The sequence below is a fragment of the Lagopus muta genome, chromosome 7 (genome assembly GCF_023343835.1).
Source record: "Lagopus muta isolate bLagMut1 chromosome 7, bLagMut1 primary, whole genome shotgun sequence".
Taxonomy (NCBI): Eukaryota; Metazoa; Chordata; class Aves; order Galliformes; family Phasianidae; genus Lagopus; species Lagopus muta.
In genome coordinates, this window is record NC_064439.1 from 13,127,748 (window position 1) to 13,142,823 (window position 15,076).

Here is a 15,076-nt window from a genome sequence, read left to right on the forward strand (position 1 = left end):
TGTTGCTTTGGCTGGGGCAGTGTAATTTTCAATAATTTAATGTGATTTTCAAGTTGTTCTTGTAATCAGTGATCTTTAGAATGTTGCTCTTTTGTATGTTCCCTTTGGGGATACTAAAGTTAGCCAGGATTGCATAACCTGCTTTATCTTCTTTTTCTCCAAGTAGAAAATGTATTCATAATTTACATAGATAATGACTTCTCTGCAATAGTGGAAAAAGTAATGATTGCGTGAGTTGTGGTGCCTAAACTCCATTATAACAAATAATATTTTAGACTGAGAGAAATGCAAAATAATGAACAGAATAGGTAGAAGTGTATGTTTTACTTCAATGACAACAATAGAACAACTAATGAAAAAAAATCCTAAAGTGAAACATAATAGTCAAGAACTTTCTTCTACACTTAAAAATTAAGAAATTATCATCACTGTAGTATGGGCTGTTCGAGATTTAGGAGTTTAACTTGTAAGTGCAAATACAATATGTCTGTTTATTTTGAAACATTGGCTCCTTGAACACCTGCACTGGATACCAAGGAAATGCTGACGGTGATGCAGGCTGTTGTTTAGTATTTGTTTTTCTTCACAGTGTTGCTTTAATATGGTATAAAGTGCTTTAGAATGAAAGTAGTCTGCATTAGAAGAATTTCCTGCAGGTAGCAGTGGCATTGCTTGAAAGTAGTTGTCTTTTTTTTTGTCTGATGTAGAGATGTTCCAAATTTGTTTTCAAAAACTACTAGCTTAACTTTTTCTGTGTTTTAATTGGAATATGTTTATTTTTACTAGGTACCTCAACACGCAGTTTATTAAGAAGAACAAATTGACTGAAGCTGATCTTCAGTATGGTTATGGTGGTGTGGATATGAATGAACCACTGATGGAAATAGGAGAGGTAGGTATTTCAGAAAATGAACTCTATTTTGCTGCACTACATGTTCAGCTTTGTTCTTTTAAATGTTGACTTCTCCATGTCATGGAATCTGAATAGTTAAGTAGAAGATGTAAGCATAGAATCCTTTTGAAAGTAAGATGGCATTTTTGATGTAAAAGGAAAAAAAAAGAGAGACCTGTATGGAGGGAAATCAAATATGAGTACTGTTGGAGAACTTCAGTTGAAAATGTTATAATATAGATCATTTTTTGAATAAAATATATTTTTCTTAAAGTGGTGTTATCATGTAGAAAACATTTTTATGAAGTGCTTCTGTTTTGATCAACTTTGGAAAAATTAGTTCTAGTCTTACATTTTTGATGTTGCAAAGTGTAACAGCTTTTTTTACAGCAACTGTGTTATTTTCCAGTCCAAGCAATTCAGCCATAGCAGCTCAGATTTTAGAAGAAGTGGACATACAGTGCAATTAAGTGTTGTGCAAGAAGGGATTATGTAAAAATCAAAACAGAACAATGAAGAAAAGTAATTGAAGTGAGCACAAATGCGTTGATGCCCACAGTTGCTTAGGTAGTTTGGAGAGATTGAGACTCATTTCTAAACACTTACAAAACAAGTAGTCATTGGTAGTAGTGCATCCTGACATAGCACACTGTGCAATTCTGCTCTGCAGAAGTGAGGTGTACATACTTTCTGTCATTTCTTGGCTACTGTTGTAGCTGTGTAGCTGAGTAATAAAAGAAAATGAGGTGAAAAATTTCCTGTTGCAAAAAAAAAAAACAAAAAAAAAAAAAACAAAAAAAAAACCCACAGATTTTATTGAAACAGAATGGTTCTGGTTGTCTTTAAGGAGATTTTGATAGTATCTCTTCAGTTTGAACTGGGGTAGAACCATAGTCCACAATGCAGTTGAATATAAACTTTGCTTTTGAATACTTCGTGTGTCTCTCCCCCTTGTATCTGTAACAAATACGTACACAATGGTAGCTAGGTAATTTATTTTAATGGTGGTGGATTTTTTTTCCCCTTTTCTCTCTACCTTTGTGTTTTTCTCCAGAAGAGAAGCAAATATTTTCCTCTCCTGACTTAGAGAAGTGAAAAATGACTTTTTATTTGGCCTGTCAAATCACTGTTCTTCTAGCTTTTGGATTTCATTGCCTCAAGTAGGAGATCTCTGCTGTCGTTGTTGAGAGTAGAGAGATTGTGATGCCTGAGGAAGCATCTTTTATGCTGAAGAAGGTGACACTGTCAGTTCAAGTTGCTAATCTTTTGACAGGTTGGGGGTGGCCTGGAAAAACACCAGAAGCATGATACGCTTTAGATCGAGGCAGTTTAGAAAAGGAACTACTTCTTTTCTACCTGTGCTTTCTGCACAGTTTGCTAAATTATGGTGCCTGTAAAGGTTTGTTAGAGCTTGGAAGTGAATATTGCCTCACTTTTTGTGATGTCTTGATAATGCCTTAAACATTTGTGATTTCCATAAGTTGTGTTTTAGCTGACTCCTTCACCATTGTTGGAGGTAGTTCTTAGCTCTGTGCAGAGCAGTTAACTGTTTCAGGGGCTGGGAATGGTTTTGGACTCTGTTCCTGGAATGCAGAGTTGGTGTCCTAGCCTATTTTTTATTATCTCCCAAAGGATAGTAGTAGCTAGTTTGCATTTTGTCCACACTTTCTGCCCTAGTATATGTTTTCAGAGAACGAATAGTAGGCTTGATAATTCATCTTCTGAGAGTATTCCTCTCATTTATGGAGTCATAGATTGGGGTGGGAGTAGGGGGGAGTGGTAATGACACACTTGTCTTCAAGCTTACCAGAAACTGCTCTTTGGACAGTATATCCATAGCTCAGAATTTAAATAGGTTAAGAGGACATTCAAGGTTGTGAAACTGCAGCAGGCAGTCTATGGTTTTTGACGGCATTCTGGATGCTGATGTCTGAAATTCTACCAGCCACCTTTTGTTAATCTTGCTGCCCACTATTGCTTCCATTTCTCTCAATCAAATACTATCTTTGTAAGCTGTAATAGTGCTGGGTAAGTTTTAGATCTTGAGACAGTGATGTTCACCTCTGTTCATTGCTAGGATAGGAATGGATTTATGGCAGTTTTTCCTTTGCTCTGGAAAGCAGCGCAGATCCTACCTTCCAGTAGTTAAAGCACATTAAATTATAGCACTGTTTATGGCAAATTCAATGTCCGTGTAGTAAAAAAAAAAAAAAAAAAAAAAAAAAAAAAAAAACAAAAACAAACTATTAACGTGTGACCTTTTTGGCAAGGCATTGGCCAAATATGTCAAGTCTTTGCTTTGAAAGCATTTTCCCTTTTAATATAGTGCTGTCTTGTAATCTTTGAATTCCTCTAGGGGCTTTGTCCAAAGGCAGTCTTCAATGTTCTTCACTTTAAAATGAAAGAAGTTACCGTTCATCTGTTTTTGGGTAACTGTCCTTTCTCTATCCAAGAGTAAACAAGCTTATTTTATGTTCTCAGTCTTATAAGAAAGTTACAGAAATTATGTCTAATATTTAGTTTTTATAGAAGGAGTGTTGTTGCACTGAAGTTTCATGAGCACATGCTGAGTGATGCTGAAACAGAAACTTTAGGGGCTTTTCAGTCGTCTTATTTAAGAGCACGAGCTTGCTTAGTGCTACTGGAGTATGTAACATGGTACATTCCAGACATGCTGGAAGTACGTATGAGGTGTGTATTGGCATGACTTCAAACACTTAGCCAGTAAGTGCTCCAGACACTCGGTAGTTCTTGTACTAGCAGAAGTACGAGACGAGAACAGGAGGGCATCTAATGATTTAATTTTTAAATCTTGATTGGGGAATTGAGAGTTCATCCATCTTTATTTTTTCTTTGTTTTATTTTTTTTTTTTAACTGGTGTAAACTTGTGATGTTATGTCCTCACAGCTAGCTCTTGATATGTGGAGAAAATTAATGATTGAGCCACTACAGGCCATCCTTATTCGAATGCTCCTCCGAGAAATCAAAAAGTGAGTGCTTGGATTTTTTTTTTTTTTTGCTTTTACAGTTTGTGGGGGTGTTGTATTGCTTTATTTTGAAAAGTCTGTGGACTCTGATCAAATTATTTTCTGTTTTGATTAAAGGCAGCTTCTTAGCTGATGATGCTGTTCTGTCAGCTTTTATACGTGTAGCTGTATAATTGCTATTTGCTTCAATAGGAAAAAAAGCTCACTTATTGTAATCCAAAAGCAGTGATCTTTTCTGTTTCAGCTACCTGTCTTAATAATAGGTTTGGGGAATAGCTGAAATAATTCTCCAGGGCCCAAAGAATGCCTTTTGCCTTTTTTTCCATCTGGTGCTTACTGCTTCTGGTTCCTGTGCTGTCTGTAAACATAAGCTATTATGCAAGGATTTGCTGAAGCCAGAATTGCTTTAATGGGACCCAGAGCAGTTCTTGCTTATCTGCAACATCTGAGCTTCTGTTATTCACATGAGTGACTTAACACTATTGGTGCTTGACTTTAATTGTGAAATGGAAGTAATTATTTTTGGATTTTGAGGGAGTTTATTTGTGGATATCTTTGTTGCTTCATGTCCCTGCTAATTCCAAAATAGATACAGTTGTAGTATCCCCATGAAATGCTTGCAGCTTTTGAAGTTCTGATTTTAAATCTTTATGCTATTTAACTCCTCTAAGATCTTTTCAAATTCTCTGATTATTTATCCCAGCATGTGTTATTTATACAAGTATTTGTGTGTAGTTTTGAGTTCCATCAGTTTCTACACTTCTGTTGCTGGTTAGCTGCTCTGGAGTTGCTTAATGACTGCAATGATTGCGTGCCTAATTAGCTTAGGTGATGTGGCTAATATGCATAAACTGAAAGAATGAATTACTTTGGCTGATTGAGATGCTTTGAATGTGCACTTGGGTCAGCCAAAAAGCTGTATTCATGAAGCATGAGAAAACTGATTCCAATCATGTTTTGCTTTCCTTCCTAAACTAATTTTTTGACTATTTAGTAAGTGACATCATGTTCTTCTCAGATAGTTTTTCTGATATCAGGAAGTACGTGTTTGCTTTCAGTTGTTGAACCATGCTTCATAATCAGTGCTAAAACAGCTTCTTTTATATGTTTACTGTAATAATTATATTACGTATTTGTATTTACTAAATGAAGATTCCCTGATTCATGTTGAAGGAAATTCTTCTGCCTTTTTACATCAAGCACAGTGACATTGAACACTCATTGGATCAATCTATGTATTTCAGTGGGAGGTGACAACAGAAATCTGTTTAAAACTTGTTAAAACAGATATCTGATGCCTCTTAAAAGTAATGCTATGTAATTAATTAGAGCCTGACTGCAGACCTTGCCAGGAGTATTTAGGTCAATAGCTTCAGAGGGTGTTAGTCCTTAAGAGACTGTATCCTGTTAATGCTATTTGTTGAACATTTTCAAACTTTTTTAAAATATAACTTAAGTCATTATCTAAAATAATGGCTCTCTATTTTCTTTTCCTCTCTTCCTAAGAATTCTTCAGTTTGGTTTGCTATGGCTTCACCTCCTATTTCAAAGCATCCATTTGTGTTAGCTTTGTTTTAGCCAACTTGTGATCTGCATGTTGTGTGAATGGTCACAGAATCACAGAATTGTAGGAGTTGGAAGGGATCTCTAGAGATAATCGAGACCAACCCCCCTGCAAAGCAGGCTTCAGAAAGAACCATGTAGAAGAGAACTTAGTATTATAGGTGTACTTCCTGGTGTCATGAAACACAGGCATCGCTGTTTGTATTCTGAAGATTGCCTTAGTATGTAATATTCTTGTTGCTGTTCTTTGCTATTGATCCTCTGGTCAGTGTGGTTTACAAGAGATAATTTTCAAGACTTTGCTGCAAACAGATGATAATTGCCTTTTACCATTGAGTTAAGCAAATCAGAGATTAAACCAAGGCTTTAAAGGAACAGATATCAGAAGGTGCATCTGTCAGAAGTTCAAGAATATGCATGATATTTGCCTAACATAAATAATATAAAATAATAAAATTAATACGAGTACTAATACATATATAATTAGAAATCTATTAGTTAGATGCTTTCTTCAGAGCAAAACTTAAAACGTGCACAGTTTAACTTATGAAAACTTATTTTACAGAAGAGGAATTTAAATGGATGGATGAGCTTCTTATAAACAAAAGATTTTGCATTGTACACGACAGTATGCAGAGCTAATAGCCAACAGACTAGTCACATGTTTGTATATAAAAGTACGTTTTCACTGTACTGGAAAAGGTATGAGAACTAGAGTCATAAGTTTTGTGTTCAGTGTTTATTGTATAAATGTATAGAACTGGAATTTCTAAAAACTGCTGACTGAAGTCCTACATCGGCTTTATAGAAGCTATAAACTTTGGCAGTACACTCTACATTAAAATTAATATTGAATCGTTTATGATCCAGCCGAACAAGATGGTTAAATCGATCTAAGAGTATGCTGGTGCCAAAAAAGAGCAGGCTGTACCATAGTACCTTTCTTGTGCTGACTTTGGTGCTTACCTAATACCTTACTGAACTGACTCAACAGTTAATGGGATAGAAAGCCGTCTTCACTGAATATTTCTCTGAATTGTCATGATTAATCAGTTCAGCAGAGAACTACGTAAGTGTCAGAGCCATGCAAGAAAGATGCAGAAGGCCGTGACTGAGCAAAAGACCAGGATTAGCCTCCTTGAACAGCAGAGAGTTGTTACATCACTTAAGCCTGTCTTGTCTGACTGCACTTCTCTTAAAATAGAGTTCTGAATATAACACACTTTCTTCCCCCTCCCTCTAGCCCAAGCACTCCTTCTTCAAGTCAAGCTGAATATCAACTTAAGCATTTTTGTTTCAACACAACAGGAGGCCGACAAGATCTTGAATTGTGAGAAAATTCATCATGAAATTCTTAAATAATTTGGAAGCTATTCAGGTGGTAGCTCAAATGACAGTGTGATTAGTGCAGACTAACCAGAAGAGGCTTCTCTACTAATGACAACTAACACTTTATAACTAACTGAACCTATTCCTGTCTAAGCTGATATATTTGTCATTCACCTCAAATCTGTTGGAAATTAATAAATTATTTAAAAAAAAAATCCCAAACAGGCTCTTTTGGTCCACAGTGCATTCTGAAGTTAATTGAACTAGATAGGCCATTGGTCTGACACAGCAGAACACTTCCTTTTTGTGATGGAATCATCTTTTAATGAATACAGTATTGTTTTATGCTTTCCTTTATATATGTTATTAATGGATATAGTAATAAACTGTACAGTCAGTACATGTTAAAATTCCACTGTTACTATTAGTTTTAAGGCTAAAAAAGCCTTAAACATAAACAGTAAAATTGTCTTGAGCTTCTATTTTGTTGTTTTCTCCATTCATTTTTGAGGAAAAGAACTAGATAATCAGAATTGGAAGAGATTTTGTTTATATTTCCTTGTTTTAGCTAGATTCTCCACATTATTCATACATTCCTTCCTACCTTACCTGTGACATCCCTACTTCAAATTGTGCAGCAGCTGTTTCTGTAGCAGTATGTGTTTGTATTGCCTGCTGACTGCCACCAACTACAGAATATACGGAATGGGTGTTCACATTGATGGGTCACCAGTTCCTTGTTAGTGTTCAGTATATTCTTATCACTACGCCTCCCATGGCAGTAGTCCTTTAAACCTTCTGTAACGCCTGAGATTCCTGTCACGTTTTCTGAAACTGGCCATTTGCTGTGTGAATTTTTGGGAGCACAGTGCCATTTGAGAGTCATAGAATGATAGATAAGAGACATACTCTTATCTTGGAAACTGTGTGGCTTTTCAGATATGGTCCCTATGAAGTTCTGTCAATAAATTTTGCAACAACTTTACTGCAAATGTTTAGTGCTCACACATTGAGGAAACTTATGTTAAACTGCTTAAAATTCTGTGAGTATTGAAGGAAAAAAGAACTGGGAGCATGGTTGTCTGTTAAATACTTTTTGGCAGTTCTGCTTTTTATGGCAGGAAAATATGATCTTAGTTAAGCTATTAAAGTTGTAAAAATCGGCAAGCTTTGTTATCAGGTGAATTGAGTAGTGTGTAATTTTCCTGATTGTAAGGATTTTGTTCTATATCTTTCATCTGATTAGCGACAATGTCCTCTTGATTCAGAAGCAGACTTCAGTTCCTGCTTCTTTTTACAGTGTACTACCAGCTATTCCCAAGAAAGCCAGTTCCCTGTTGTATTCACTTTCCTATATTGTCAGCATGCTGTATGGCCTCTGCTTCTAAAACCTCCTTTCTTTCAGTTTGGGCCCAAAGCCGTGTCTTCCTCCTTTACTTACAAACTTTGTCCAAATTATACACTGACCTTTCAAGTTCCTTATCTTAACTTTTACTGCCCCATCATCTCTGTCATCTGCATAGGCTAAGGTTTGTGAAATGAAATGAGCATAGGGGGAAACTGGCTTTTCCACTGTTAATGTAATGTTTCTTGTGTTTGTCACCGGTATCACAGAAACCACAGAATCATAGGGTTTAGAAAGAACCTCTAGAGATCAGCTAGACTTAGCCCCTTCTAAAGGAAGTTCCCTAGAATACACTGCACAGCATCCAGGCGTGTTTTGAACATCTGTGGAGGAGCAGATTGTACGACCTCTCTGTGCAGCAGCTTTTAGTGTTCTATCACACTCAAAATAAAGAATTTCTTCAGTGTTCAGATACAACTTTGGGTGTTTCAGTTCGTGATCATTGCTCCTTGTCCTGTTGGTGGGTAGCAGGAAGGAGAGCCTGGCTTTATCAATTTAGTTCCTGTACTTTAGTTTTCTTCTAAACAGTGGTGAGGTCCTATCTTCTCTTCTCTAGGCTAAACTGTCCCAGCCTTTCCTCATAACAGCGATGCTCCAGGTCCCTAATGTTCTTTGTGGCCCCCTGCTGAATTTCCCATCTTTCTTGAACTGGGGAGCCCAGAACTGGACACAGTTCTCCAGATGTGGCCTCATCAGGGCCCAGAAGAGGGTGAGGATTACTTCCCTCAACCTGCTGGCCATAGTTTTTTTTTTAATGCACATTCCAGGATACCATTGGCCTTCTTGGCTGCAGAGCCATGTTGCTCTGCTGTCTTGTGGTTGCTGCAGTGAAGGCTGCCCCCGACCTTCACATGGGTAGCGAGTCCATTATTGGTAAGATACAAGGTCCAGCAGTGCAGCTCTCTTCACTGGCTCCACCACTTGGACTAGGAAGTTATACAATCATAGAACTGTTTGAGTTGGAAGGGACCTTCAAAGGTCTAGTTCCACTCCCCTGCAAAGACAGGGACCTGTACAGCTAGATTAGGATGCCAAGGGCCTGATCCAGCCTGATACTGAATGTCTCCAAGGGTGGAACATTTGCCACATCTCAAGGCAACCTGTTGCAGTGCTTCACTACCTTTAATGTAATAAACTTTTTCCTTGTATTTTGTCTAAATATCTCCATTTTTAGTGTGAAATCATTTCCCCTTGTCCTTTCACAATGGAACCTGTTGAAGAGTCTGTCTCCTTCTTCCTTACAGCCCCTCTGTTGATATTGAAAGGCTGAAGTCAGATCAGCTTCTCATTTCCAGGCTGAACAGCCCCAGCTCTCTCAGCCTGTCCTCATAGGAGAGATATTCCATCCCTTTGATCATTTCTGTGGTCCTTTTCTGGATGTACTAAACAGGTCCATGTCTCTCCTGTGCTGAGGAACTCTACATCTGGACACGGTACTCCATGTAAGGTCTCACCAGTGCAGAGCAGAGGGGCAGGATCAGCTCCCTTGACCTCCTGGTCATGAGTTTTTTTGAAGAATGCATTTGGCTTTCTGGGCTGCGAGGGCATGTTGCTATCTTATGCCATCCACCAGTAACCCAAGCCTTTTTCTGCAGAGCTGCGCTCAACATGCTCTATGATCCTCCTAGATTGCTTGCATCCATCTTTTCAGGTCCAGAACCCTGCATGCTAGAGGCAGGTTGGACCATTTCATGACAAAGCCCAGCTTTTTTTAATAGGCTGAACTCCTAATTTTGTAGATTCTGCGCTTTTTGGTATTTTTTGTATTCAGATTTGATGCATCCTGTAGCTTACCCTGCTGGTAGACTCCTCTTGGGTAGAAGTGGTTCCGAGTCATGATCTTGAACTTCTTCCCTTCTGTGACAAGCTGCCACCTCTGCCATCAGGAAACCAAACCTAGTAAAGGAACATTGGAAAGAATGCGTCGTGTGATTACATGTACGCTAACTCAGATTTATTATGCTGGTTCAGCTACCAGCAACAGAGGAAACCTCCATTCTATCTCCTATGGGAGGTAGGAAAAAAATCTTAATGCCTATCCGTAAGCTTAAACCTAAAAATCTTAGGAAGCAGCAGTATTTAAAAGAAAAACATAATAATGTTGTGAACATAGGACTGTGATCTGGTATTTGTCACAGCATGACTGCCTGTGGCTGTCCTATTAAACTTCCCTAACTTATGGGCATCCTCTGCATTGATTTTATCAATTCCAAAACAAAATGAAATTAGCAAGATAATTTCTCTTTGGTTCCACCCCAACCTAGATGGATGTATATCAGTGTTTTGGTTTGAAGTATTTTTTGCTGGCTTTACTTCTTTTTCCTTTTAATTTTAAGTCATTCTTGTAACTGACTTTCCTGTAGTAATCACAGGACTGCAGTTGGGGAACTGACTTTGTCTTTTCAGTGCAGTCTGGGTAAGGTTCTTAGTATATCTATAAATATATATGTATATATATTTACATATATAATCTAAGAAATGGAATTACAACTACTGACTTATGTATGCTTTGAAAAACATAAATTTTTAATCGTATTTACAAGTGTAAATTAAGGAATATGTTATATTTCTTTGTCAGGTGTATGTGAGAGGTGGCCTTTTTTTAGAACAGTTCATGTTTCAAGAGCGCCTCGGTTGTTATGAGATGGTCTGTTATTTCTAGTCTTTGCAAAAGATTGGATATTGATACTTCCAGTATGCATAAAACTTTTAAAATTACTTTTGTTTTCAACTGAATGGAACTAAGGAAAACATTTTTTTTCATTTGAATTGAGTCATTTGAAGCTAAGAAATTGACCAGAAAATGTAGGATTTCCTTTTACAGTGTATAGTTAAAAGTCATGCCAAGTATATTGTTCTGTTTGATATCTGCACATTGATTGAGTAGTAGATATTCAGAAAATAACATACTATGCTTGGCAAAAATGATTTTCTTTGGCAGGGGTGGGAAGGTAAAGGGTTATGAATTGCCATCTCAACATATATTGGAGAGAAGTAAGAGCATATTTATTTATTTAAAGATAATCTTTATGTACTTATGTATTTATTTTTCTATTTAAGCAGAGGAATTTACTGGAAAATATTTCTGTCCACTGCTAAATTAATTCATTTTGCTATCCAATTAATTATGCTACATAACTGCATTCTCATGAATGTTTGTTTTGCTAATTTCAGTGATCGCTGTGGAGAAGATCCAAACCAGAAAGTAATCCATGGGGTTATTAACTCCTTTGTTCATGTTGAACAGTATAAGAAAAAATTGCCCCTAAAGGTAGATACACATTCCTGATTTATGGTTTTCATTGTGAATATTAATGTGGCTTATGTATTATTTGCCATTATTTAGCCTTTAAAAAAATTTCCTTTTTAGTTTTATCAGGAAATTTTTGAGTGTCCTTTTCTGAATGAAACAGGGGAGTATTATAAACAAGAAGCTTCAAATTTATTGCAAGAATCAAATTGCTCACAATACATGGAGAAGGTAAGAGATTTTTCCGTACACATGCAATAACTAAGATCTAAGATTATCAGTATATTATTGATTCAGATTTTCGTTGTTATTTTCCTATATTTGTTCTTTCTTGTCTGCTTTCTTGCAGTTTGAGATCATTTTGGTGGTATGGTTTATCTAAGTTTAGACTACAAACTTTGCCTATGAATAGATAGCTTCAAAATAGTTTATAACAAATCATAAATCACTTGCATGGAACGTAAAAATAAATAAATATAGATTTTTAAAATAAACACCATTAAGTGGTCATTGTTATTTTTGATATTTCCTCAAATATTTCCTCAAAAATTCCTTTATTTTACTTCCATCTATAATAGTATAAGGTACAAGTTTTAGTACTATAGTGGTTAAGGAGGATTTTATAACAGATTAATTACAGAGCCTTTTTTCAAATTGTGTATTCTGAAGTTGGTTTCGTTATATTTTGTGTTGTGATCCGTGTAGTCAGTTTGTCGTTAAATTATTTGTACTTTTGTTGAGAAGGAAGAAATTAATACGAGACTAGGGAGTTGTCAGTGCAAAGCTGCTCTCCATAAGAAGACAAAGGAATTGAGAAGGCTGTGAGATTGCTGGTAATTTTAAGGAGCACAAGCTAACGCTTGGACATCTGAGATGAGATTCAGGATCAGGCTAAGAGTTTAACTATTAGACTTCTAGCAGTGTCTGAGCCTAGTCTGAACTTCCTGTTCCAAAAGAACAAATTTAATATTTCAGCATCCTGGGCAAGTATTTTTTACCTTCTGTTATTTGTGGCTCTTATTCTACATATTTATACTGTTCATGGTTCTACACTGTCTGTTCATATTTCATCTACTCTCAGCTTGAAAACTTGTTTGTAGGTTTTAGGTAGATTAAAAGATGAAGAAATGCGGTGTCGGAAATACTTGCATCCCAGCTCATATGGTAAAGTGATTCATGAGTGCCAGCAGAGAATGGTAGCTGATCACTTGCAGTTTCTACATGCAGAATGTCACAATATTATCAGACAAGAGAAGAGAAGTGGTAAGACTCACTGATCTCAAAAAGCATGGAGTTGTTGTTGTTTTACTAATTTAGCATTTGCAATTAGCTTTATTTAGTGACCTTTGATTAGTGTGAACATTTTCAAATAATATTTTTTACTTAGATAGAAAGCTCAATGAAATTCCAAATGCTATTTATCTTTTACTGCTTAATTCATTATCCTTCTTCCAAAGATATAGTCAAGACCTTCTTTTTCCACTTGACTGCTAACGTCTTCTTTTGGACAATACTCTTCTCCTTTCCTTATTCAGTTTAAAAAGACACTGAAGTTTTATGTCCTGTAGAATACTTATTGCTTGTGTTTTCATTTGTAAACCAATGGCTCTGTCTTTACGGATTTCTTCATCTTTACTGGGCAGGTCAGGACTGTAAACCTTTGCTTTTTTTAATAGCCACTTTTATTGTCTTGAATCTTTTATGACTTCTCCTCCCAAATTCTTTTTGCAGAAGCAGATGTTCTTACAGTTATATTCCCTCCTAACTAAAATAAAAAATACATTTCCTGTTTACTCCATGCCTTCTGGCCATGAAGGAATAGTTATTCTTGCATGAAGGATGCTGTCGATTATCTGAAACAAATTATTTTTCACTGTTAAATTGAAAATGTATGTGGTAATAGTGTCCATATTCCAGACAGTTATGCACAATTGATCAGTCTTCTTTTTTTTTTTTTTTTTTTTCCCCTTCCATAAAATTAATAAAAATAGCAGTTGCTTATTTACATGTTTTCTAACCAGAGAAAAACTTCAAGCCAACTTTGGAAGAAAATATAAAGTCAAGAAGACATCAAAACTAGTCTTAGTCAGCTGCTGCTACCAGCATAGTACCTTACCAGGCTACCTCTACTCTTGGAGTCTGTCCTGGATAAGCAGTGTAGGAAGAATAAGGGAGCCCCAGTGGCAGTAAATACTGGTATTAGCCCTATGCTTTCCTTTTCTTTTGTCAGTGATTCAGTGTATGTTGGTTTTGCTCTTTTTTTTCAAAGCAGTTGTTGTTTCAGTGTTCGAAAGTTCTGTGTGAAATTATGATTCTATATTAAGTGTTGATTTTTAGTGTTTCTAAACATATTCAATAAAATATGTCTCTGTTACAGACATGGCAAATATGTATACTCTACTTCGTGCTGTGTCAAGTGGTTTACCTCATATGATTCAGGAACTACAAAACCATATCCATGATGAGGGCCTTAGAGCAACCAGCAATCTTTCTCAGGAAAATGTGAGTTTTTTTAGGCAGCTGGAATTGCCTATTTGATTAACATTCCTAATTAATGCTTACCTTTTTCTTTTTAGTCTATTATGTTCTTTAATTTTGTCTATATGAAATTGGTTTGGAAGTTTATGGATAAATTGTAGTTTCTAATCAGCAATCTTAGCTGTGCAACACATATCTATCCTGAGAGTTGATTGTTGTGATCTAACCAGAAGCAACTACGAATAGATATTTTTCCCCTTGTTTACTCCTTGTTTAATGCTGTTATGGCAAGTAGGTCCTTTTCTTGTATGTGTATCTTTTATGCCTGAGTCAGTGGCATTTGTTGATCTGGTGTGATAGCAATCATCAGTACCACTTAGTTTAATTGTGTGTCATGTGTAAAGACGTGGCATCCTGTCCTGATTTGTGTTTCTCACAAGTAGTTTTGTGGTCTCATGTTTGCATTTGAATTCTGAAAATACGGTAGCTTAATTGTTCTACCAAAGTGTTTGGTTGTTTTTTTTTTTGGTTTTTTTTTGTTTGTTTGTTTTTTGTTTTCAATTCATGTGCATTTAAATTATGCAATTTGATTTTTGTTCCTCTAGTATTACTGTTTAGGGAGAAAAAGCGTGGTATTATATTTGTACATTTATACATTTTGATGTCTAGATCTGTAAAGGATAATTACTTTGGCTATTCAGTGGTTCTGTATATAAAGATACATAGATAGTAGCTGTTGTAAATCACCTTTTGTTAACTCCGCAGGAGTCTACGTACTTTTCGTAACTTGTGTGTGCCTTCTGAAAATGGATTGAAGTATTTAGGAGTTTTTTTTGCTTTCAAGAAATTAAATCTACTGAGCATGTTCTTTCAAATGAATACTGCCTACACAAGGGAATGAATACACATCCAAGAGAGTGATGAGTATTCACAGTGTTGCATTGCTAAAAGCAAAATATGAAATCCTTGGTCTTGCTTTGTGCTTTGGCATCAAAACATTTTTCATTGAGAATGCACTGAAGTGATATGAGTGCATTACACAGCCTTATATTGCAGCCTGCTATATTGTTTGTGTAGGGGCTCCTTGAATTCACATTAATTTTTTCCATACAAAATGTTTTTGCTGAAACGTGATACACTAAATTTGATTGGTAATTTATGTTTAAGAAAG

General features: G+C 36.1%; 1 protein-coding gene across 3 annotated transcripts in view; it reads left to right on the forward strand.

Moving 5' to 3' along the window:
• Positions 1 to 15,076, forward strand: part of CUL2 (cullin 2) — a 44,007-nt gene that overhangs the window by 13,758 nt on the left and 15,173 nt on the right. For 2 of the 3 annotated variants that reach the window (XM_048952167.1, XM_048952166.1), the window contains exons 5-11: positions 787 to 892; positions 3,801 to 3,883; positions 6,687 to 6,773; positions 11,352 to 11,448; positions 11,548 to 11,658; positions 12,528 to 12,690; positions 13,805 to 13,929. In XM_048952167.1, the coding sequence (XP_048808124.1) occupies positions 787 to 892; positions 3,801 to 3,883; positions 6,687 to 6,773; positions 11,352 to 11,448; positions 11,548 to 11,658; positions 12,528 to 12,690; positions 13,805 to 13,929 (772 nt within the window). The remainder of the gene's footprint in view (positions 1 to 786; positions 893 to 3,800; positions 3,884 to 6,686; positions 6,774 to 11,351; positions 11,449 to 11,547; positions 11,659 to 12,527; positions 12,691 to 13,804; positions 13,930 to 15,076) is intronic. The other variant, XM_048952168.1, reaches the window with a different exon arrangement.